The sequence below is a fragment of the Varanus komodoensis genome, unplaced genomic scaffold (assembly GCF_004798865.1).
Source record: "Varanus komodoensis strain SLA01 unplaced genomic scaffold, ASM479886v1 scaffold52, whole genome shotgun sequence".
NCBI classification, from domain to species: domain Eukaryota; kingdom Metazoa; phylum Chordata; class Lepidosauria; order Squamata; family Varanidae; genus Varanus; species Varanus komodoensis.
Window position 1 is genome coordinate 1,685,453 of NW_025336114.1, and position 25,837 is coordinate 1,711,289.

General features: G+C 44.7%; 1 protein-coding gene across 4 annotated transcripts; it reads left to right on the forward strand.

Moving 5' to 3' along the window:
* Window positions 1–351: 351 nt before the first annotated feature.
* Window positions 352–25,632, forward strand: E2F1 (E2F transcription factor 1). 4 transcript variants are annotated; one of them, XM_044447583.1, is made up of 7 exons: window positions 352–631; window positions 8,154–8,244; window positions 9,849–10,068; window positions 13,025–13,177; window positions 14,636–14,750; window positions 16,194–16,398; window positions 23,024–25,632. In XM_044447583.1, exons 1-7 carry the CDS (start codon window positions 404–406, stop codon window positions 23,275–23,277), a joined length of 1,266 nt encoding a protein of 421 aa, XP_044303518.1. In that variant the 5' UTR covers window positions 352–403; the 3' UTR covers window positions 23,278–25,632. The 4 variants fall into 4 exon arrangements, with proteins under 4 accessions (XP_044303518.1, XP_044303519.1, XP_044303520.1 ...); XM_044447584.1 differs by having other exon boundaries at window positions 23,027–25,632; XM_044447585.1 differs by lacking the exon at window positions 352–631 and adding an exon at window positions 2,562–2,741.
* Window positions 25,633–25,837: the final 205 nt, after the last annotated feature.

The window sequence follows — 25,837 nt, forward strand, 5'->3', positions numbered from 1 at the left end:
TCCTCTCCCTTTCCATCGAGCGGCCATCGGGGTTTTCCTAGGGGCCCGCAGATGACCTGGAAAGCAGCCTGCGTTGTTTCCCTTCTCGGCCTGGCTGCTTCCTTCCAACGCTCGGCCCTGGCTTGTTGCTCCTCGGCGGGACACCATTTCCCGGGCCTCTGCTCTTAAAGAGGATGGGGCGTGTTCCTGGCGACCAGCCGCTGCCATCCTGTATCCCCAGCCTCCAGGACGATGGCACTGGCCCGCTGATACGGCTCTGATTCCCAGGAGGGGATCAAGACGGAGAAGATCTCCGATTCCCTACGGTGTGTGGGGGGTGAGGAGGAGGGGGGCAAAATCAAGGCTTCCCCCACCCCACTCTTCTCCCAAGTTTTCGGGCATGTGAGCCCCAGCGCTTTGTACCATGTCTCTGGAGGGTCTGGAAGTGACCCAGAATGTGGCGGACCTGGAAGCCCTCCTGAGGGGAGCAGAGGCCATCCATGTGATGGAACAGCAGATCGTGATCATTTCCACCCCAGACCAGCTCCCCACGGCCGAAGGACAGAACGACACGGAACTGCTGCTCTTCGCCACGCCACAGCCCGCCAGATTGCAGTCAGCAACGCAGAGGCCTGCTCTGGAACGGCCGCCGGTAATGGCACCGCTTTATTTTCCTGTTGTTGACTGCCAGGAAGCCAGGAGCTTGGCCAGCAACGAAACGTGCTGCTTGATTTATGTGTAAAAAGTGTCACGTGTGCCTAATTAATGTTTATGCGTGTTCCACGATGCTGTATTGTGCATTATTTAATGCTTGACAAAGTGTTTGGCCTTTTGTTTAGCACTAAATCCTGCAGCAGCTCCTGAGCAGCCTTCAGGAAGGCAAGGGGACAAGGTGCAAAGGTGAACACCAGAAAAGTGAAAATTCTTTTTTCTTCTGGATAATGCAACATCTTATAATCATCTTAAATATGAAGAGTGTTGCTATTTTTAACCCATATGTGGCAAATAAATGGTCAGTTTCTCAGATCCTCCCTCTGCTGCTTCATAGGAATATACTTGTTCATTTTGCCAGAATAAGCCACCTGGCATTGTTAGGACAAACAAAGTAATAGAAGAGTAATTGTGTTAGGAGCAGATTCACTCTGGATTTCTAAGGCCCAGGTAGATGCTTAGAAAGAAGGACATTCATTCAGTTATATGTGTGAGCTGATATAGTTTCTGCTTTTTAATTTGTTGTCAAAAACGTGGCTTTGTAAAGGCTTCTTTGGTGCCTATAATTACAGGAGGGATGTTGGGAGAGTTTCTAAGCTGGGGCTGAAATAGTGCTTCTTAAACGTGGCATATGTAACAAGCATGCAAGAAGGGCAAAGAGAGTGCTCCTGAAAACATACAAAGAAATGATTAACTAGAAGTTCTAGTCCTCAAAATGTTACACTGTAGCACTGAATTCTGCAAGACTGCCCTGTCTGACCTAGATAGTTATAATTCTTCTCTATATGATTGCAAATCTAGCTCAATAGCAATAGATGGACTCCTCTTTCTTTTTGGAACAGTGGCCTGCAAATGTTAATGAGGCAGCTTCACTTCCTGTTACAGGATGTTAAGGCCTGGGTTCTGTGCAATTTGTTCTTAGTCTAACAAAGTGCAGGTTTGGCTTTGGTTGTGTTATGCACATTGCTTTTTGCACACCTCAAGGTATGCAGTGTCTCAAGCAGAATATTGCACAAAAAGAGCTGCAGAAGGAAAAACGAGATAAAAAGCTTGCTATGGGAGGCAGAGGAAGCAAGTGGCAGCAACAACATAACTCACTTCTGTCATATCCGGCTAGCTGCTTTGAGCCAGGGAGAAGGCAAAAGATCTTCTGCCCCAGGTCTATTCACATGAGGAGCCTATGAGCTGACACGTATGCAGGAGCTGAGCTTCAAACATGTGGCTAACAACTTAACCCTGGGTATACTGTGAGTTATTACTGAGGGGTATATTGGCAGAGAGAGGTGTGATTTATTGTGATCTATAATATTGTGACTTGATTTCCTTGCCCCCAAGAAAATAGACATTTTTTTCAAATTGAATTGGAGGGAGGAAGAACAAGTTATTGGTGTAATAACACACTGATAAATACAATTTGCTTTTAGGCATTTGAACTGCAAGCTACTGTTACATCTGTGGGTGCTTAGGAGACAGCTGAGAGAAGTTAGGTTAAATGTGAATGGGCCAGTGTTTGCTTCCTTTAAAGCTAAGATGATCTGTTCATAGCATTGTCCATAACGTGTACAAGTGATCACTTATGCATAGCACTAGTGAGAACTACTGCATGTGTTCTGCATCAGTTGCTATAGTATATATACTATTATAAATTATATATATTGCATGTTTAGTACATCAATTCTAGCAGGCACGGAGATGTTGATAAAAATCAGGAGGTCCGTAGGAAAATGCCAAAGCTCACTGTTAAGAAAATAAAAAGGGACTGGACAAATTCATGGAGGAGGAGGAGAAGGAAGCTATCAGTAGCTGCTAGCTTTGCTGGCTATGTGCTATCTCCTTTACCAGAGGTGACATGCTGGTATGCTGCAGTTACTGAGGAGCTTCAGCAGTTGGAGGTCTTGCAGCTATCCTGCTGGAGGGATCCTGTATGCAGCTGGCTTGCTACTGTGAGCAGAGTGATGGACTGGATAGACCATTGGTCTGACCCAGCATGGCTTTCTTATGCTGTTACTCTGCATGTGAAAGGTTTCAAGTTCATTTGCCTGCATCTCTTGGTAATCCTAGGAAAGAGCCTTTACTGAAACCCTGGAGAGCTACTACCAATCAGTATTGACACTGTTGTGCTAGATGGAGCAAAGGCCTGACTTCATTTAAGATGAAGTCCTAGGTATTTGAAACCAAAGGAGAAAAAAGGACCTCACATGCATGCTTTTGACCAAATGTAGGAGCATCATTTGGCAAAGTTGGAGGAAATGTTCTTTATTCACTCTCTTTCACATGTGTGCTCATGTGTGGAGGAGAGATAGTGGCCATGGCTATCAGCACTCACCTCTGAGATCCTCATGTTCAGAGTAACATCTTCAGCAAGCAGCTTGCATTTTTAAAGTTGCACCCATGAGAGGTTCCACTTGACTGAGGGTCATGGAACTTTACATGGGCTTCACAGGCATAAGCAATGGAGAAGGTGAGTGGTGGAGTGCAGAATGTCAGAAGACATGGTCTCACTGCTTCCTCCAAGCAGTAGCACAGGGATGGGCAGAAGGTAGATCTGCAATTGTTTGGAAATTCAAATATGCATGCTGCAGAAGTCCCTTTCCACATGGCTGGAATGCTGGAAGTCCAAAGCATGTGGAGGCCTCCTGTCTGCCCATCCCTACAATAATATACAAGTGGAAGAAAGTGGTAGAGGAGGGCCAGGGTGACCCATTAAGGTACTTGTCTTAGCACCACTCAGCTTAAATTGGTTATCCTTAGCATGCTTTAACATTCAACAAACAAAGCTTTTCTGTTGCTACATGAAATGCTATCCCTACTGAATATATGCCTGCTCTTCAAGAATGTATAAAGGAACAGCATTTCTCCTAGTCTGCTGGTTATAAGAATTACCTTAGAGAGAAGTCTTCCCCAATTTAAGGATTGCAAATATAGGCACTTTCGCTGCCTTTTCAATCAGACTGGCATATTGAAGACAGCAAGTGGGATTTGGATACTTTAAGGGTACAATCCTTTGCATGTTTAGACAGAAAAATATCTTGCAATTGCCAGCATTCCCCAGCTAACTAGGAAATGCTAGGAGTTGGCAGCTCTCATCTTGCAGATGATAAATGCTGCAAATAAAATATGGAGCTATTACTGTCCTTTGCTATATTGTGTGGAATCTTCTTCCTGACTGCCCACTTTTGGAAAACCAAAGCCATTGTTGGAGTTTCCCAGTCCAGGGGGTTTGATGGACCAGGGTAGCAAGCCTCCTTGCGCTTTCTCAGCAGGCAGAGCAGAAGTGATGCTCACAAAGCTTTCTGCTAGTTTGACGTCCTCCTCCCACAGAAGCCCTTTCTGTTGAGGGGCCTGCAGTAGGCGGCTGCTTTACAGTCAATTCTTTGTCTTAACTGTAGGGTCTACTGTTTGGGTCAGGAATCTGTAATGAGCTTTCACTTTGTGTTGTCTCATTGGGGTGCCTGTTGTTCAGGGAAGGAGCTGAAGATGTCTAGCTTCCCCATCCTGTTAGCATTGCTGTGTGCAAGCCGTGGGGCGGGTCTGAGGGCATGACCTGCGATGCCAGCTCCCCAGAACCTGGTTTGCTTAATTCCTGGCAGATAAGGGGCCTGTCATTTGGAAAGCAAGGAAAGGAGAGTTAAAATTTTAAAGGTTTTCAAACTAAATCTTTTAAAAAAAAAATCCAAGTTACTGGCTTGATGTTTGGGAGCACTAACACCTACCTGGTAGGCTGTAGACTAGGTTCAGGTGTTTAGTTGCTGTATTTGATTTTTCTAGAACCCTGGATCAATAGATGTCTGAGAATTTTCCAGTTTTGTTCAAGGCAGAATTGCACAACTGTCTTGTCTTCCATCTTTAGAGTGGGTTTGCTGTGGAGATCAGTATGAGCTTATTCTGAAATTCTTTGCTTCATCATGTACCTCACCTGGCTCAGGAAGTGGAGTTGCCAGGCAGCTTACCAGAGATGCAACCAAACGTGTATTGAATTGATTCATTGGACCAAATTCCACTTCTGTTGTTGGTTGAATACAGGCATATCCCCATGAAGCTTTATAGTACAATCTCCCTGTCCCATTCACAAAAGTTTACAGGCAATTCCACGGTATCATTTTCAATTTAAAACTCTCCCACATTTTCCTAACATCACTTCCATCTTTTTTTCTCACTGCAGAACATCTATTAAAGATGGAAATACAATCTTTGTCTGGTAGCACCAGAAGCTGTCCTCAGAGACACCTTAAAAAACAACAGCATGGGACCTCTCTTTCCTGTGGAGGAGAATGCTGAGCCGATGAGTCCGTTTGAAGAATGTGCATATCTAGGATTAAGGAGGCACAGGTCTCCTAAACATGCGCACATGTTTAGCGCATGCTCATACTATTGCTCAGTGCAAGGTCATTGGGACTTCATGTAATCATGTATAACATTGCTTGCCTACTCTTACATGAAGCTCATTTACTCTTCAGATGCTCTCACACCTTCAAAGGTGTGATCTAATGGTTTGGGATCTCTAAATCTTTTGAGACTTTGCATGCCAGTGTGATGATGATGATGCAGGGCTGTGCATGTTTGCAGCCTTTCTGCCCTGCTAGAAATTGCATACCCATTGCACCAGGATGGGATAACCTGGATGCAACCTTTCGTTGTAGCATAAATGTGCCTCTGTTGACAGGAACAGGAAAACACACTTAAGAGACTGAACACCTTGTCCACATTAAATAGCAATATTTCACAGAACTAGATTAAAAATGATAGCCTTGTGCACTGTATGCTCCATTAACTATATTCACTAGTTGCAGCCCTCACCCCCATTCAACAGGCAATCTTGGCATCACTTGCGAGAATCATCCATAGGGCATGTCTACGCTACGAATCTAAACTGGTTTAATTGCCATTGTTTTTTTATCCAGGGCCCCTAGAAATTCTGGTTTTACAACAATGCAGAGAGTTCTTAACTTATGCTGGGTTCATGTTTCAATTTACTGCAGGAAATACCTGCAATCTAGGGCCTCAGGTCCAGTGGTTTACCTTGGAGTGTTTTTAATGGACCATCTTTTTCAGTAGTTTTAAAATGCTCTGTTTAAGATCCACCAAGAGAATGCATATAGAATAAAATGGTAGGTCTTCCTCAGGTAGGGAAACGTTTTATTCAGTGCCTAATATATTTTACTTGCTATGCAGATAATCTGTACAATATTTTATTTTTTAAGATATGTGGCCATCAGGCCTTGCTCACTCGCAGTCCCAAAGCTATTCCAGCAGTGGGCATGTTCCTATGTTGTTCCAGAAGAAGCAAAAACATCTTTGAAGAAATGCGTTTTCAGGCTAGTGTTGCTTTGCTCCCCAGTTGGCCATGTGCTGCGGTCTTTGTGGATGGATGTAGCTGAGGATGGGTTCTTACACCGCAGTGACCTGGGAGAAATTGGGCTTGAAGAGACCAGTGTGGGAAACGTTATAAACAAAATCAAAGTTGGTGTGAAAGGCAAGGAGAAATTATGGATGACTGAAGGTTAGCATTCTGTTTTGCTCTAATGTGCCAATTTGCCACTTTCTATGTTGATCCTTTTTTTGGTCTACTTTCTACCTGCTCCTGCTTCATGGATCCAGTTATATCTTTGTAGTGGTCATCCACTGTAGGTCTTCCCTTCTGACCAAATTCTATCTCTAATCATTTGATGGGTGGGGGGGAGACATGCTGACAAAGTGAAATTTAACCTTATCGTAGTACATTATTTGTTGAACTAGGTCCCAGAAATTCTGCAAAAGCACGTTGCCTGTTAGTTATATCACTTTGGATTATTAAAACCTTGGATTGTCTGTGAAACCATCTGCCCTACCACTTTCTCTACTTGCTGATCTCTAGTCTTCATTTCTTAAACAGCTCGCATGGGTAGGAGCGTTATCTCTTTCCTTTATTGAACATCCCACCCAAATCAATTTCTGCGCGGATAGTTCTCCAAGTGGGATTTTTGAGCCACTATATTGCAGTTGTCCCTAGTGGAGTTCTTCTTGTTCCAAAGTTTCTGGCTCTTTGCACTGTGTCCCTAGATGACTAGCCTCATGGAGCGTTGCTGTCTGAAGAACTTTCCAATGGGTGATGGGGTTGCGATTGCCCAAATCCAGCATTTAGGGTCTTTCTGACAGATATCCCTCTCTCTCATATTCCCTATGCTCTTCAGGCAAGAGGTTACCAGAGTTTCAAGCTTTAGCAATTGTTGGCAATGAGCATTGGGGTATCACTGAAATTTGCAGTCACCTGACACTGTGCTAGAACCACCATTCCGCTATATGCTCATGCACAATAATCATATTGGAATTACAGTTTACATGAGACTTCAGGATACATTATTTCATTCTATGCAAATGAAGTTGTATAGGAAACAGAGTCAAAATACCATCTGATAACAAGCCAGCAACATGAGGACTTTTTGAGCAGTAAATGGTTGTGTCAACTTCCTGGGTTCTCCCTTACCTATATAAGAGCAGCTAGCCTTTTTGAGAATGGAATTCTTTGGTAAGTAAACTTTGTGTCAAGGAATAAACTAGCAATTTCAGTTGTAGTAATCTGCTCATGGTAACAGTAATTTCTCAGAATTCCTTGTAGATTTGGTCACATAACTTTGTCTCATGGCAGCTCTATCACTCTGATGTTGTTTTATTTTAATTTCTGTACTTAGAAGACTGAGTTTGTGGTGGCAGCATAACAGCACTCTTTAAATATCTGAAGGACTGTCATACAGAAGAGGGCACAAACTTGTTTTCTGCTGCCCCACAGGACTGGCCTGGATTCAATGGGCTTAAGTTACAGGAAGATAAATTTTGGTTGACTTTAAGGAGAAATGTCTTGACAGGAAGAACAAATTGTCATTGGAACCCATTATCTAAATGGATTTTGGACTCTTCCTCATTGAAGAATCCACCCACTGATATGCTCTAGATTTAGATTTCCTATGTCAAGTAGGGGGTTGGATTTGAGGACCTACAGACTTCCTTTCACTCTTGATATCATAACCTTCCTGCAAGGAATTTAGGATGGCAAACATGGAATCCTCCCTTCCCCAGTTTATCCTCACAATAAACTTTTGAGGTTGGTTGGACTGAGCTTATATGAATATTTCAAGATCACTAAGTGAACTTCATGGCTGAGTCAGGAATGAAACCCAGATCTCTCCAGTCCAAGGCCAGTAGTGCCAGTATTGTTACTATAGCTACATTGGCCTGTCTATTGTACCATGCCTTTTGCATTATTTTGCTTGGAAGAAGCGAACAGCTCTGCCTTTGAAGAGAATGCTGTGTTGATATTCCTGCATCTGATGGAGGAGCCTATGAAAATCTGCATCAGACTAGATCTAATCTGTTTTGCTAAGCTACTGGAACTTTCTGTGAACTTTCTGTGTCACTTACAGAGCTGAATTAGTGCTGATGCAGTCCAGTGACCTTTACAAATCTCTCTCTCCCTGCCCCTTTTCCAGGTAAAACGGAAGCTGAACCTGGAGACCGACCACCAGTATATTGCAGAGAGTGTCCAACCACCCCAAGGAAAAGCGAGAAACCCTGTCAAAGGTGCTGGTGGGCAGTAGGGAACCCTCATGTTTTAATTTCTCTTTGGTGTTTTCAGGGTTCCTTGTCTTAGCGGCTAAGTAAAGCAACGTTTCTCAGCTGATAGAGCATTCAGATGCCTAGAAACAGGGAATCTCCAGGCAGGCAGTAGCTGCTGTAGTGGGGAATCTCCGAGCATGCTTCTTCAGTCTGCTTGCTTTTGATCCCCGGTGGCAATTGGCCTTGGGGATTTTCTATGTTCTCACGTGAAAATGTGCCTCGACTTCTAGAAGCCAGATATCTGCAGGCTGCAGTGGGTAGTGGAAGGGTGTGTTGATGGATCACCAGCTTCTGCCATAGTGTCATGGTCTCTGGAGTGGAGATTCAGAGCCCTTAGCAGAGAACGCTGCAAAGTACATGGATGTCACTGCTTCAGACCTTTTCAAACACGCAGGTACCCAGTCTGAAGCAACAGACATGCATCTCTCTCTCATTCAGCAGACTTGGAGGCAACTGGTAGTTCATCTGGATTAAAAATCTAGCAGACATTGAGGGACCTGAAAAGCTGCATGAGCCACAGCTGTGTAGAATGCCTTGTATTGTGTGATTATGCTGCTTTGCACATCATTTACAGTAACATGAAACAGTGATTTATTTTTAGGGTTTTTATAAATTGTCAAGACTTGTTTTGTGTACAGAAGGCATCATCTTAGAAATCCGAGCTTTCTTGCTGAGTAAATTCAAGTTCTTGTAAAATAATCAGTCCCTAGAACTGGTTGAACTTTCAGAAATTGGTGGGTGCTGAAGTGTGCTGTACAGCTTTTTGCCTGCTTTACCTAATATATTCCCTAGCAAAGGAAAGAGGCAAAAAAGTTGGATAAGCATGCATTGGATTCAAAAATCTGGGCACCTTTCCTTGCCACTTAGGTAAATTCCCTCTGCACAATCCAGATTTGGGTTGGCAAATACAAGTTGTTTGTTCACGCAGTTGTCAAGCCATCTGCTTCTTGCTTGGGTTTTCTGAGCACAGTTCCAGAACTGTAATACTACCTTTCCATTATGATCAAATGCATAGTAAGCGATCATGAGACCCTGTAGTCTACCCTAGCCTTCCATGGGGCACTAGGGAAGTCCTGTTGGAGTCCCCTCTTGAGTATTCTCCATTCTCTCTCCCTTCCTGGTACCTAAGATAGCGCTTGAGCATTCAGGGCAGCAGGGAGGTAGCAGGTGCTCAGTTTAAATCGGGAATGGACAACTTTGGGGATCTGGAAGCCATTTTCTCCCCTTACAGACTGCACTCCAGAGGGCACCATGGAAAGAATTGGTGGCAGACTTTTTTGGAGCATTGACTGGGTGGCATTTAGCTTGTTCTACCACTAAATCTGACCCCTGTAGTGATACAGGCCACTAAATTGCCATGCTTTTATTCTCAGTGCAGTGCGGACTGCAAGCTGCCTGCTGCTCAACCCTGATATAAATTCTGAACCAAAGAAGAGCAACACTCACCCATGCCACTTGATCTTGAAGTAGCCAGACATTGCAAGCTGAGCAGGTTGGCAACCTGAGGCAGTACTTTATGAACTTCAGCAACATTGCTAGTTGTATTGAAGCCCTTGTTGGTTCTCTAGGGGTCAAGTCTCCTGGGGAGAAATCCCGCTATGAAACCTCTCTGAATCTGACTACCAAGCGTTTCCTGGAGCTGCTGAGCCAATCCCCTGATGGAGTTGTGGATCTCAACTGGGCTGCAGAAGTGCTGAAGGTACAAAAGAGGCGGATCTATGACATCACTAATGTTCTGGAGGGCATCCAGCTGATCACGAAGAAGTCCAAGAACCATATCCAGTGGCTGTAAGTAGATGTCACTTGCCTTGTTTGTCTAATTCCTATGATGGCAAGAGGTTGGTTGTACCAATTGGGTTGTGCTGGCTGTTGAACTGCTCCTTCTTTCTTGTGTTTGTATGCTGTCCCATAGCCCAGTGTCTTTCTGGCCTACTCTTGGAGTTTAGAAGTAACCAAGTTTTGGTGTTAGCAATGAGAAACTTGCCTGGTTATTGTTTTGGAATGTATCTGTTAAGAGAAAGAAACCGTTGCATCCCATTTCCAACTGTATGAAAGGAAGATGGGCATGGGTGTGGCTTTCTGTGTTGCACTGAATGAATACTTTAATGCAACAATCCTTGGTTAGAACAAAATAGAGAATAGGCATGATAACTACACTGGGCTGAATGCAGCTTCTCTTGTTTCAGCTGTAATGCACGTGTGCTGCTCCACAAGCGAATCTTATGGCCAGTGCTATATACATACTGCTTGCTTTTTTTAAACTCTGCATCAGGAGTTTGAATCCTTGATGCCAGGAAAGCTGAAGTCTACCATTTAACAAACTAAATTTACATGCACTTTTAAAGCATGTTTAAGATTTTCTGCTTGTCACAGGGAGGGGCAAAAAGCTTTCCAGGTAAGGAAAGCCCCTTTCCTGAACCCCCGGGAATCCTGCTGGTTAGTGTGCATATACCTTCCCCTCCATCTGTGTTTCTGAGGTTTCACTAGCCTTTACAAACATCCTGCTCTAACAATGCAATCTTAAGCCTGCTCATTGAACAGCAAATCTCAAGCGTGGTATATGCACAAGTACGAATGCATAGGATCCCCACAAACTCCATTGAGCAAACTGCTTCTGAATAAACACACTTAAGATTGTGCTGTCAAGCCTCTCTTTGAACCCTTAAGAACTGGAAACTTGCTTCTCTGTGTTGCTTTTGCTGCATTCTTTCCTGCACAGAGGTTATGATCTTACAAGAAAGCAAGTATATTTTCTCATATGGTCCCAGGTTCTATATAATATGCAAACACACGAAGCAGCCATCCTGCTGAAGCCAAGCAGGTCTTGGTCTGGTTGGCGCTTGGAGGAGAGACCACCTGGGAATCACTTGTAGCCACATCAAGTTCCACAACGGAAGGAAGGTGGGATATAATTAAAAATGAAGGGTGGCACAAACATGTTATTTTCTATTGGTTGGACAACTAATGCAGACCGTGGGTGCCTGATTCATGCCATGTGCAATAGAAAAGTGATGTGGCCTGCTCATTGTACATTACAATATACACATCTTTTTCCTGATGTGGAGATGATCTGAGGTGCAGGAACGGTAGCATACAGAACAGACCTGCTTCATGAGCAGGAGTGGTAGAAATCCTCCCCAGGTTAAGCTTGTCACAGATGGCTTGCAGAAGCTTCCCTGTGAATGGCAGCTAGTGTTGGAGTTCCCTTGGGAGGTAACAGAGATGTAGGCAAGATCTTGTAGCTGTGCTGAGAGTGAAACTTGCCACATGGAGAGAGCAGAGCATGCCCATGTTTCCCTGCAGCAGCCCTGTCTCCCAGCAGAGCTACAAAATTGCTGATACTTATCCACCAGTGACTCACCGGTTCATCCTCACTCTGTTGTGTAGCTGTCTGCTTTTGGGAGGCCACTTGAAATTGCAACATCTTGTGTAACTCAGTGATCCAGCACGTGCTTTGCATGAAGAAGGTCCCAGGATCAATCCCTGGCATCTCAAGGTAGGGCTAGGAAAGCATCTAGCCTGAAACCCTGGAAAACGACTGCCAGTGTTGACAATGTTAGGCTAGACGGACGCATGTTCTGGCTCAGTATAAGGGAGCTTCCTATGTTTGGGGTACCTGCTCATTACAACTTCAGTGATTTTTAAAGAGATGCGACAGGCCTCTGTAAAGACTGCAGGGCTTTACTGTCTTTGCAAGGGCCTGTTTTCCTATTTGTCAGGTGATGGGCAAACACTTCAGCTTCATCCCAGGAAACAAACATTTGCACAGTGGTCTGTCCTGCATGATGAAAGAAAGCTATGTTTGCCAGAGCGATGCTCCTGTGCCTCCCAACTTAACTCGGACTAAGTGCTGCTGGTAAGCAGTCCCAGGTCCAGGGTTTTGGGAGAGCAAGTAGATTCTGAATGAAGATTCTGTTCCCAAGATTTGGTACATGTCAGTATGCCACAGACTGAACCCATGCCTGTGCATTTACTAAGTGCTTAGTAATGTACTGTTGAGTTGGAAACAGAACAACCAGCATATGTGAAAGCTTGCTCCATAGATACTTCAACCTATCCTTCCCTAACCTGATGGCCCCCCAGGTGTTTCGGTCTTCCACTTCTGTCATTACAGATCCTTGGCCCTGTTAAGCTAGGGCTGATTGATGCTGATGTTCAAACCATCTGGAGGGCACCAGGTTGGCAGAGGTTCTCTTAAGTGGTTCTCTGCTTTGTTTTAGGCTGCTCATTTGTACTCTTAACATGTAGTTACCTGGAATTTACCACTCTTGGCTACCCTTTGGATGATAAATCTCTATTTCCATCTACAATGACTAAATCTTCAGTGTTGGTACAAAATGGCTTAGCTGTTGCTACTCCATCATTTCTGATGTTCAGCTTATGAGTCACTTATATCACCTAACTGGCCCTACCCATACACAAAGGGGACATATTGGCAGGTATGGGGACCCCCAAGGTTCCCCCAAATTATAGAAAGTGTTCTGGAGAAAATTCTAAGGGGCAGAGGCAGGAGCATTCTCAGATTATTGTGGGACAAAGTGGCTGGAATGTTCAACATCTACAACTCCAAGCTGCAACGTTTTGTTGCAGATTCTACCTGTAAAATGACTGACCTAGATGTGCTGGATTAATTTTGAGAACGTGGAAGCATGCAAAAATGCAGTTTGGTTTTCTTGAATAAATACCGTGGTGCTAGGAGTCACCAAGCCACTAACAGTCATGAAAGACTTGCTCTGTTTCCTAGGGGTAGCCGGTCTGCTGTAGGGGGCACCAGCAAGAACCAGGGGTTGGTGAAGGAACTCCAGGATCTTCAAGCAGCAGAACAGCAACTGGACAACCTCATCCAAATGTGTACAACACAATTCAAACTCCTTACCGAGGACCCTGAGAACAAGCAATATCCTTCTCTTGAAGATAGAAAGGGGGATTGGGTGTTTTCATGAGTTCATAGCTATAAATCTGCAGTGTTAGCCAGGAACAGCAAAGTGCTGTCTTCCAAATGATAACAACACTCCTGACATTCCAGGACTGGGTGTTGGTGGTTTAATTTGTACTTCCCCACCCTGTAAGCTGATGGAAAATCACTACCTCTTTGCTGGTTTAGACTGTTTTTTCTCAATGGAGAGGCGTGTGTGTATGAGGAGATGAGTAAGTCAGGTGTTTCTTGTTTTTGTGTGGCAGCTCTGGAGCTGAGCCTGTTCCTGATCAAAGATGCTGAATTCTGCCCTCTGTGGCAGTCGCACTACCTGTCTTCCATGCTTTATGCATGTTTATTTGTCCTTCCATAAAGACACCTGACAGGGTTGGTTGAGTTGGTCTTTTCAACCCCCATGTCACCCAGGGTCAGTTTGGTGGGCTTGAGGCAATTTAGAATCAAGTGGATCAAAGGGGGGCAACTTATGGTCATCCAGATATTTTGGTCCCCAATCAGTCCTTTCTAACATAGCCAATGGTGAAGGATAACAGGAGCTGTAGACTAAAACATCTGAAGAGCCACTTCTTGTCCATCCTGACCTGGATAGTACCTAGAAAGGTGTGGAAAAGAAAATTGAACCCCAGGACAGAAAAGAGAAAAGTATTACATTCAACACCAAAAAGCTACCAGAAATAAAAGGCAAAAGGGAAAAAACAATGGAGAAGGGGAGCTGGAAGGAAAACTGACAAAAAACATGTTTATTCACAATAATGGTTCACAATACTATTAAAGAAAGATCGAGAGAGAAAGATTTGGCACTTCTATTTCAAATATATATATTAGCATAAACAGGCCATCTACCTAAATAAGCATCCAGAGAGAAAGAGGATTATGGATGTATATTCAAATGTAATGAGCACAGTAAGATTTTTAGGTGATTGATAGGTGGTAAGTGTTTATCATTTTGAACTTGAAGTGTGAGCCTGTTTGCAACTCCAAAGGTTCTTGAGTCCACTTTTAATGTATGCATGCCATTTCATAGTAAGCAGTGTGTTTATTTTCCCTCTTCCCCACAATGATGGACAGCTTAAGTATAAGGCATCTTCTGTGCTTGAGGGAGCAGTGGCAGAGGTTTGTATCTCTTCTTCCCAAGTCCTAGCAATTTGAGCCCAGTAACTATTTATTTTATTTATTTATTTAAAACTTTTATATGCTGTCACCACATCAGGACGGCTCACAACTCATACAATTAAAAACAATAAAACAATAACAAATTCCATAACATTATATAAAAACAAAAAGAGCGACTGTTAATGATAAAATGCTAGTTTTTAGACATGTATGGCATGTAGCTTACTATATGTATGAACTAGACATGTATGATTGTAGCTTAATGTCTTGGTGCGTCGCCTTCTATTGGCAAAACTTGACTGAACACACTTCAGCTTATGTGTCTTGCCAAGACCTGCGCAGCATTGCAGACCCTTCAGAACAGCTGGTGATGGTGATCAAAGCCCCCCAGGAGACACAAATGCAAGTCTCTGATCCAGCAGAGGTAACAGTTCCTGGTTCCCAGTATTGTGCTGCCACGTAAGGCCAGTACGTAAAGAGTGCCTTCCACAACCGTGCTTCTAGAAGCCCAAGCCTGCTGGCTGTGCAAGCATCCCTTATGCAGAAGGGGTTCTGGGCAAGTAAATCGTGACTGATCCAGCTGTAGTCTGTCATGAATCACTTAAAATCATTTCCAGTCAATGTATCTTTTTTTAATAATTGTACAGAAAGCAAATGCCCAGTAAATGAGTTTATTAGGCAACATTAAATGGATCATGCAACTGAGCCAGCTGCATTTCTCAGGGGTCAGGATTGACCCATATTTTGCTTGTTTGCTTGTTTGTTAAATTTCTATACATCCCCGTAGCCAAAGCTCTCTAGATGGTTCACAAAAATTTATGGTTGCCAGCTTCTCTCACATTAGATGGTGATCTACCTACTAAGCTTTCCCAAGCGAACGTGTTATGGCTTTTTAAAATAACCACCCTTTGCACTGCTCTGTGTCTGGCAGAACAAAGGCAATTGTAAAGCAAGCCACTGATATAGTGCAGGTGAAACTGATGCTACTCAGGTTTAGCCCCTGCAACGAAGGTACTTACCTCCCAGTTAGAGCTGTGGTGATGCAGGAGCCTCTGTTTTTCAGCTAGTTTTGATGTTTGCACAGGTCCTAGGAGGCCTTTCTTGGTTCACATACCACTGTTTGGCAAAAGGCACAAGAATGCACAGGAAAGGAGCAGCATCCCTCTCATTTGCTGTATGAGCAAACAAGCAAGCAGTGTTTTGAACAGTGGAAAGCCAGCATGGTGTAGCGGTTAAGGGCATAGGACTTGGCCCTGGAGCCAACTGGGTGACTTTGGGCTAGTCACAGACTCTCAGCTGAACCTGCCTTACAGGGCTGCGGTTGTGGAGATAAGATTGAAAGCAGCAGGAGGAGCATGATGTAAGCTGTTTTGAGTTTGTTGTAAGAAAAATTTGATATAAATATAAGAAATAAACCAGCAAATTCCAGATAATTTCCTTGCTTGTTAAATTCTCCCAGAAGAAAATTTACTGTGTAATGTGAGAAAAAGGTATAATAAATATCAAACCTCTGCCCACCAGCCTCTCAAAGGCTAACCAGCAGAGTCCCTCTTGGGAGCACAGAACAATAGCAAACAAGGTGTCGGCAGCTTCATGGGCAGTCAGTGACCCAAGCACAGGAAACAAGCCATGAGTCTCAGAGGCTGCTATGATTAGTTCCTCATGTCAGTGCTAGAATTAGGGTTCAGTAACCTGCAAAAAAGTGAACTAATCCTAGGGAGTGTCCAAAGTTTGATTCAACAGTCATTTTCTAAATGTTGTGAGCAAGCTGTCTTTCAGAACCAAAAGGTCAGGAGAATCATCACTGTGGAAAGCTGTGCTGACTTCTAAGTATCTCCTAATCTGCTCACCTCTTTGTCTTTTCTAGGCATTCCAAATTGCTGTGAAAAGCACTCAGGGCCCCATTGATGTGTTCCTGTGTCCTGAAGAGAGCTCTGCAGTCTGCAGCCCCACCAAGAGTCCACTGAAAGTGGCTTCTGAGGAACCTTCTCCAGGATCTTCACAAGCATCATCATCCGTGCTTCTCCATCCCTCCCAGGACATGAATTTGCCATTGCTAGGTGGAGACCAAGGTATGTGAACAACAGCAGGGTCACTTCCTTGGGATTTAGCATTGAAGAGTGGTGCTCTCTCCTGAATGGCTGCATATTGAGCTTGTAATTGGACACCTGCCTACTTTCCTGTGGTGATAGTAAATTGCCTCAGACATAGCCTCTTTGCAAACAATGTACACCTAGTAGGAAGAGTATAAATTGTTCTTCCCTGGTTGCGGGGGAAGCAGCAGCATGTGAATAGCTGCCATACCTGCACTCTGTTTTCTCTGAGAGAAAATGGGGGTGGTGGGGGAGGACCAGAACACAAATGGATGGAGAGGGGTTGGGGGAGCTACCCGGTGAACTCTGGAAGGTCCTATTATGGTGCATGCGCTCTCTGTCTGTCTCTTCTAGCACAGAAAGAAGAAATGGGACTGCCCAGGTTAGTTTCTGACCAGTTCTCAGCTGCAGGAGCTTTCCCATACTACTTTATTAATTAAACTCTTAGCAGCCCCAGAAGTCTTTCTGGTTCTCAGGTTCTGTAATGGGAGATGTGGTGGGATGCGGTGTTGCAGAAGCATTCACCCTCTGTTTGACTTCCAACATTAAGTTGTGTTTGTGTTACAACTGGGAAGTGAAGTGGACTGAATTGGCATTGCTACCACTTGATGCACACAAGATAATCAATAGTGTGAAAGTACAAAATATTTCTATTGTGGCACAAAAAGTTAAATAAGCTATGTTTCATGTTGGTAGTTGTACTATTACAAAGACAGATATACTTTCAGTTCTCCAGTAAAAGTAGCCAGTGGCCTCAGGCTAGATCACAGCAGGAAAACTGGTAGTCCAGTGACATCATGGAGGACCACATCTCCTCTTGTCCAAACCTTTGGCTGTCCTAGCAAGGGCTGATGGAAGTCAAGTTCCAATGAAAGCTGAAGAGTCACAGGTTCCCCATCCCTGTCTAGATTGAAGTATGTTCACTTGATTAAGATGTGTTAAGAAAGGAAGAAACTTCTTTAAATGTAGAAATGTTATAATAATAATAATATTTGCTATGCTGCATAGCAAGCCACCCTTCTCCACATTCCCTTTTTAATAACTTTTCAGGTTTTTGATAATCTGCCCCCACCTGGTACTAAGTTCTCTGCTAAAAATTATCCAGAAGGTATGCAGTGAGAAATCTGAGAATTTTTCTTTTTCTCATTGTCTGTGTCTTTGTTTACATCTTAGAGTTACAATCATGATTGAAGTTGCTTGAAAATAAACATTTCTCCCAAAGTTTCAGTAACCAGATCAGGAATGTTAGTTAGGGATTCAAGTGGTCAAAGGAGAAGAATTTTGCACTCCCCCTTTTCATTATTTAAATAATTGCACGCATTCCTAATGCATTGCTTTCCTTTTTCCTCATTCACCCAGAAACAAGTGACCATAATCATCAGGTTTACTTATTTCTTAAATATTTTTCACTCTTTTCTGCTACAAACAGCAAGTAGCCTTTAGAGCTAAAAAGAAAATAGATAAAAACCGTATCAGTAAAGAAGGAAGAAACAGCACCCACCCATGAATCTCGACTTCCTTGTGCTTTTGGCCTGGATTTTTTGATTGATCACTGTAGGCCTTAGTGACAGTGATACTGCTGGATAGGCCATGCTAAAGGAAAAGGCATCATGCTTCTTCCAAAATGGGCTCCGTAACTTCAGGGTTTCTATGCCTGAACTACTCTGCTGCATTCTGGGAGAGAGCAAGAAGCACACTAAAGATCTGATAAGTCGAAAGATTCCTTTTGTCGTCTTATCTTGGGATTTGTTGTCCCTCTGCTTCCTATCAGCTCCCACTGTCTTTACTGTTTTCTCACTGAGCCTTGTCTTTGTTTTCTGAACAGCCTGCCCCAGCACAGTGATAAAGCATCAAATTTTCTCAGCTTGGGATCCCTTGTGACTGTCTGTGACCAGCAGGCTGAGTCCAAGAAGTAGGCATGACAGCATTCCTTATATTGAGTCAGAGCTTGGTCCTTCTGGCCTGGTACAGTCAATATTGACTGGTGACAGCTCTCCAGGGTTTAAGGCAGGAGTTTTTTGAACCCTACGTTGAGATACCAGAGGCTCAACCTAAGATCTTCTACATGCAAAATAGTTACATTGAGGAGTGAGTAATGGATAAAGGGGCCGTGTGCAGTGTGTAATATTTGGCTCATCACAAAGGTGGCTGAAATACAGAAGACAGAACCATCATTTTGTAAGGTATAGTTGGGAAGGAATCTCTGGGATCCCACGCTAAGTATAGAAACATAGAAACGGAGCGAGTCAGAAGGGGTCTCCCGGGCCATCTAGTCTGACCCCTGGCTCCAGCCAGCTCCACTCATGACATGCCCACCATGTGGACGTCCAGCCTATCCTTGAACACCCGCATCGATGGGGCCTCAACGACCTCTCGTGGAAGCCCATTCCACACCCTCGGGGTCCTGACTGTCAGGAAATGCTTCCTGGCATCCAAATGGAACCTTGACTCCCTGAGCTTTGCTCTGTTGGAGCGCATCTTGCCTTCCTCTGCAGGGGAGAACAGGTCTCTACCCACCTCCATGTGACATCCCCTCACATACCTGTATGTCACCAACAGATCCCCTCTGAGTCTCCTCTTCTCCAGACTGAAGAGACCCAGTTCCCTCAGTCTCCCCTCATACGGCATCCCCTGCAATTTCTGGTTAAAAGGTTAAAGTCCATTTCTGAAGAGGTCTTTGAAGGCTTAGAAATTGAACTGGAATAAGTTTAGGGTAACTTCATTTGGGACTTAGATGACTTCTTGCTAAGGATCAAAACAGACATTATTTTAATTAGGTTATGTTTAATAAATAAAACTATGTTTGTTTATTTAAAACTTATTCATACCATCTGCTACCAAATGGTCTCTGGATGGTCTTACAATAAAACAAAGTGGAGCACAGCATCCATTATCCAGCATCAATTACAACTTTCATTTTTACTTTATGCTTGGAATAGAGCATTGTTTTGAATCTCATCCCCTGTACTCACATGCCTGAGCAGCTCCATCCAGATTGGCTCCTTGCAGCTACTTTAGCGTAAAAATGCCTCCTCCCCAAAATGACTCATCAACTGCATATGGGTTAAAAGTGATGTCTGTTTCGGCCCTAAGATTTTCACAGGTTGGCCAAGGCTCAGATCCTCCTGGCTTACTGTTGTTAAGATTGCAGCAACCCATTTGCTTGTGATGAACTTGTCTAACCTCCAGTTCGAATGGATTCTGAAAATTATGATAGCTGAATTCAATTTACAGTGAGGCATCTGCTTTTCAAAAAAAATTGAACCTGGCTTAAGCACCAGACATTATCCACTTCCCTCAGAAAGGAGCTAAGATTCTCTTGTCAGTTAACTCATTTAGAGCAATCATGAGGTTGTGCTTGCTTTCGTTAATGCTTAAGTGATCCTTTTCACCAGTCTTTAATCAGCCTCATAGTACCTATGATAGAACATTTATGGTGTTTCAAGGGTAATTTTTCCAGGTTATGTAATCATGAGTCACTACCAGTTGTACTATCCAAATGGAACAGAGAAAAGATGATTTAGTCTCTGTGTCATCCTTTTGGTAGTCTGCTGTTCTTGGAGCTTTTGGGGAGGTTAGAGGTGGAAGAAGAAATGTGACTCTTCTTCTGAGATACCTGTCACAATTTTAGCAACTTTGGTAAGGCAGACTTGGTGGAAAGGAGCCCCTCACAACAAGAGGGGACCACAAACAGCTTTTAAAATGTACACGGCAAGGGGAAACAGGCACATTTTCCCTTATTTCTATTTTTTTTATTTATTTTCCAGTTTATATCCTGCCTTTTTCCTACAAAGGGCTCAAGGCAGCTTACATCATTCTCTTCCCCTATCTTATCCCCCACAGCAATAACCCTGTGAGGTAGGTTGGGCTGAGAGTCTGTGACTGGCCCAAAGTCACCCAGTTGGCTCCATGGCTGAGCGGGGACTCGAACCCAAATCGTCCCAGTCCCAGACCCATGCTCCTAACCACTACACCACACAATACATAGCTTTTTTAAGTGAGAAAATTATCTTCCAAATAATTGTAGTTCGTTTCTAAAACAGAAGAGCATGAGAGCCAGGCTGAATTAGGCCACGGAGCTATCTAGTCCAGCATTCTGTGTTTACAGTGGGCATCCTGTCCATGCAAAGCGCACTATTAGGAGCTATTAGCTTCTTCCTGCTTGCGTTCCCCAGCTACTGGTATACAGAGGCCCAGTGCAGTGGCAGACCTCTCTCCCCGTCATGGTTAGTAGCCTTCTCCTCCAGGAACTGGTCTTTTTCAATTTTAAAGCCATTCAAATGGACGTCCATCAGCACAGTGTGCGGTGGTGAATTCCCCAGTTTAACTATGTGCTGTGTGAAAAAGTATTTCCTGTTATCTTCCATGAACCTACCATCATTCAGCTTCATAGGATGACTTGGAGTTCTGGTATATTTAAGAGAGGGAGAAAAAAAAATATTCCTGTCTGCCCACAATATGTCTGCCTATACTAGCCCTTCCCCCGCCCTACCCCAAGTTAAAAAGTCCCAAGCAATGTAACATTTTCTTCCACCAGCCCCTTAATCATTTGGTTCGAAAAAAAAATTCAAATATCTTTCATAGCTGCAGCTATCTGGAGCAGACTGACTTTTTCCCTTGGAAAAAGGGTTTCTATCAAAAACAGATTGGTAACAGAGTACAATCCACACAGCTGACGTCTGTATTGGAAACCAGACCTGCCTCTGGGCAATTTCTGTTAACAGTTTTAGAGGGTGAGTCTCAAAGCCACTTTGAGACTTAATTATTTATTAATGGATTTATATATCACTGAGCATATAGAAATAAATCTCTAAGAAGTTCAGAGTACATTCCAATATAATCAAAATGCATAGTGTTGCAAAAAAATGAATAAAAACATTGAAATCACTTAAAACAGCACTAGGCAGCATCTGCATTGGGAAGGACTGGGTAAAACAATGGGCATTTAATAGGTGTCTAAAGCACCTGTGTTTGGCAACTCGGCAAATAGGTGTTTGGCAACTCCTGAACTCCATGGGGTAGATTGTTCCATAAAATGGGTGCCACCACGGAGAAGGCTTGCTTGCTGGTTGCTGCAAGGTGGCACCTGCAGGTCATGGTACAATCATTAAGATCTCCTGCATTGACCATAATGACTGCACAGCTCTGTGCCAGGGAAGTCAGTCTGCCAGGTAACCTGGTCCCAAACCATCAGGGCCTTATGGTAACAGCAAGACTCTGTACTTGGCTCACTAGCCAGACTTGGCTGCATATCAGAGGCAGTTGCCTCTCAACCAGTGATGGGGTACTTGTGGCCCTCCAAGTAGAGTTGGACTCCAGCTCCCATGGTTCCCAACCACTGGCCATGCTGGCTGGGGCTGATGGGAGTTGGAGGCCTGCAGCATCCAGGTTGCCCACCACTGGTCTAAATGGGAATTGTGCAATAGTGGGAGATGGGCATGGCAGCCCGTGGAGCTTTGAGTTCCTTCAGGGAAACACATTGGCCCATGAACGGTTCAAGAAAGTCAGCAGCACGCGCAGGAGTGTAAGCTACTTGTTTGTCTACCTGTGACACCCAAAAATGTCTTCTAGGTGAGTGTGCTGAGAAGCTTTTGCTGATTGCAGGGGTGGTGTTGTCCCTCAGCCTGCTGCATTCACTTAACCTCTCCGTTCCTAAATTAACTTAAACACTTAAAAACAAATAAATCCATTTTTAAAAATAAAACATTTCTTGGCTGCCTTTCAGGGCAGAAACCTCCCAAGGGAGCATACAGTGGTGGTGATGACAGTGAGGATGCAAATGAATGAGTCCACAGCCTGTAAACATTGTCTGAGGTGTCCTAGGATTTTTCAGGTTCCCAGATCCAAGGTTGGAAACTGCTCTCCACTCTTGGCCCCGGGACCCCCATTTCCTCACTGCCAGCATGGAAGGAGCTGTACCAGCTACTCTCCAAGGTCAGGAAAGCAAGCTTGGAGAGGGGTGGTGAGGGGAGGAGACTGGCACAGCCAGGCTGTGAGAGATCCCAGATCCACTCCAGTCTCCTTCCCTGCTGCTCAGAGATGCTGCGGCTAGGCGAGTGTCTAACAGAAATGCAAAGCAGAGGGAGCAGTCGGGGAGGCTCGCCCCTCCTCCCAGTCGGCACTGCATGAATGTGAGCTTGCCGAATGCCCTAAGCAAATATATGTGTGTTGCAGAAATCCATCACCATTTTTCCTCTTGCAAGGAGCCCAAGATGCTCACGTGAGTCTCCTCCTATCTATTTTATCACAATGCTCCTGTGAGGCTGGCTAGCCTGAAAGCCAGTGACTGGCCCAAGGTCACCCAGGGAGCTGCATGGCAAAGTGGAGGCTAGAGCCCAGATCACACAAGCCTCAGCCCATCATTCTGTCGTTTGCACCACACTAGCTGTGTGAGGAGGAGGAATCTTGTGACCCAGGCACTTCCGTGTGCTTGCTTGCAAGGTTGAGCGAGAGGGCATGGCCGAGGCTCCTTGAGACCTGCTGCGGTGGTTGTGTGTGGAAGAGTTCAGCCGGGCTAACCGACTCGGAGCGAGCGGCATCTGTGTGCACGCGCCCTGACTGCACAGGCAAGCTGACAGCCCCCCTTTGCCTCCTTCTCTTGCAGCAGAGCCATTCCTGCCTGGAGAGAGCACGCTCCCTCTGAAGTGCCCCGGGGACGACGTGAACCTCTCGCCACTGGCCTGCGTGGACGCCCTGCTCCACCAAGGCAAGGACGACTTCTCAAGCTTCCTGCCTTCCGAATTCATCGCTCTTTCACCCCCCCAGACCCAGGACTATCACTTTGGGCTCGAGGAGGGTGAAGGCATCAGCGAGCTCTTTGACTGTGATTTTGGAGACTTTACTTCCTTGGATTTCTGAGCATCCTCTGATGGAGGTGGGGATGGGAGTGAGTGCCACTCGGCTGACCCTGCCCCCACTCCAGGGTATCCTCTCAGAGTTGACATCTGAATGTAATCGCAAGGCCGGCTGTGGCCTCTGGGGCCAGCGTGCTGTGGAACGGATTCCAGGGGAGCAAGCAGGAGGCTGGGGCTGGGAAGGCAGTGGAGGGATTTGGATCCTAGAGGCAGCTGCCTATTTCTGGCCACCTCCCTGTGATTGAGGAAGGTGGCTGTGAAGCTGATTGCTGCTGTGAATGTTGCTGTCCCCTCTCTGTGACCTTGTAAGGGGCCAGCTTGGGGCTCAACTACCTTGAGCCTGCCAGACCCAAGCCCCTAGAGGTAGTGACTAGGAGACAGTGGGGTAGAGGTGCCATGCCCCTCTGGTGCCATGCTTTGACTATGGGGTAGACTAGTGAAGCTGTTGCCCTAGCAACAGCTAACTTACTCTAGCTCAACCACTCCTTTCCCTGATTTCTCACTCATAATTGTTTCAGGCCCCCATCCTGTCATCTGCTTACCTGCTTTCACCTTGCAGTGAAAGATTTTCCTCTTGCTGTGGAAGACATGGCTGTCTGGAGCTCTCTTTCTGAGAAATGCATGTCCCTTTGTCCCTCTCCCAGCCAAGCTTCATTCAGGATGCAAGGCAACAATACTCTGGGTATTACTGTGAGGGGGACACTGTTCCCTTAGCCAGCTGCAAGAGAGCAAGACAGGAACAGTACTTTCAAGAGGAATAGCAAGAACCCAACTCCCTGCCGTCCTTGAGATCAGATCTTTCTGACAGCTGGCCTTGAGGCATTAACAACTCGTTGTTCAGGCATGGGAGAAGTTCTCTTTGCTGGCAAGATGTAAACCTGAGATTTGCAGTTGAGTCACGAAATAATGAGCCATGTTGAGGAAGGGAGGCTAAGCAACTGGGATCGGGCAGGCTGGCACCAAGAGAGAGTTTTTCATGAAAAGAAGCCGCTTAAGTTAATGAAACAAAATGGATAATCAGACGTGCTGAAGAAGGTCTTTTTCTTAATTTTTTTAAATGCCTGGTTGAAGGCAAGTTGAGTTTCTGAATACAAGGCCCCCAACAATGGTGGTTTGAATTGTTTCTGGATATTAGCACAGAGCATGAGAATCTTGTTCTTGGAGGTTCTCACGATAAAGCTTTAAGGAGAGTTCTGTATAGATTATTTATTTATTTTGGGCTCCCCCCATCTCCCCAATACATATTTTCTTGGAAGGTTTCTGATCCTCCCACCTCCTGGTGGAATATGTACATATCTGGAGGTGGGGTGGGGTTTTAATTATTATTTCTAGAAGTAGCTGGCTAGGTGGCCAAGAGTGTTTGGTTGCCCTTATCTCTGAGCAGAAGGTCGACAAGACAGATGGGACATTGCTTGAGTTAGGGAGCGAAGTTAGCAAGAGCATGTTGCTTCATCAGGAGAGGGGCAGTGTGGCTTCCTAGTCTCCATAAGTGCGAGGGACTCTAGCCCGGATTGTACTGCAAAACAAGAAGTCTTCTGTTCATAGGCTTCCCTGTGAAGCAAAGCCAAAAATACTGACTTCCGTCTCCACACTGCCCCGTGCTAAGCACTGCGGGATTGTCCGGATGTCACAAATTCATATTATTTATTTATTATTTATGTGGCTCCATCCAGTGCTCCTGGAAGGTAAGGAAAGTATCTGAGGAGGAGGCTGCATGAAGTGGAACTCCTGCATGTCCAGACATGTGGGAAAAGGCCATATTGTACCCTGTTAGAATAGCTAACCTAGCAACTGAGAATGGAAGAACAGTGTTTTGGAAATGAGTAGTTGGTATGTCTGTAGTTGAGCTGTTTGACCCAACAGCAAGACCTTGCTGAGTGTCCCATCCGTGTGATGGAGTATGACTGGATGAGATTGCGGTATTGAAATGCTATTTATTGTTAGAAAATTGACTGCAGATTCATCTTGTAGAGAAACTTTTGGGGATGTTGAGGGGTGGGTAAGAAAGAAAGAGAAAGAGGGGGGCATGTACTGGGCTAGTACATGAGTCTGAAGATGGTGTAGCTGTGTCCTGGATGTATCCATTTTGAGAAGTAGTTGTAGATGTGAGAAAGCAAAGAGGAAAGGGACTTTAGCAAAACATGAAAGGGGTGGAGGTTGCCAGCTTGACTAAGGGTGCAATTCTGTGCATGTTTAGATAGGAAAAAAATGCCTGAGGCATGCTGGGAGTTGTAGGCCTTTTTGTCCTGTCTAACATGCATAGAATTGCATCTTGAGAGGTGTACCTAGCATATAACAAGGTGAAGTTCATTGTTCTCTCTTAGGTGCCTTCTCATTTTAATAAATACTGCTTACTTCAGTTACTGGAACTCACCAAAGGGTGTTCCTGTTTTGTAGGGGCTTCACTTGCTTGACAAAAAGGCAACTGTAATGGGGGTGGGGGTAGGGTGTGTATGTGTAGGGGAGGGGGGACGAGATGGGGGAGCTTTAGTAACTCTTTATGGCATTGGTAGGCTGGTGGAACAGCGCTTTCCATTTGGGCTATTCTCGGAGGAAACAAAGCT

What these genes read in the sequence shown, in the direction of transcription:
- E2F1 (XM_044447583.1), top strand. Translation starts at nt 404, where the DNA reads ATGTCTCTGGAGGGTCTGGAAGTGACCCAGAATGTGGCGGACCTGGAA. An exon ending in GAGGACCCTGAGAACAAGCA is followed by an intron (nt 13,178 to 14,635) that starts ATATCCTTCTCT and finishes GACTGAACACAC; the next exon opens with TTCAGCTTATGTGTCTTGCC. An exon ending in AAGTCTCTGATCCAGCAGAG is followed by an intron (nt 14,751 to 16,193) that starts GTAACAGTTCCT and finishes TGTCTTTTCTAG; the next exon opens with GCATTCCAAATTGCTGTGAA.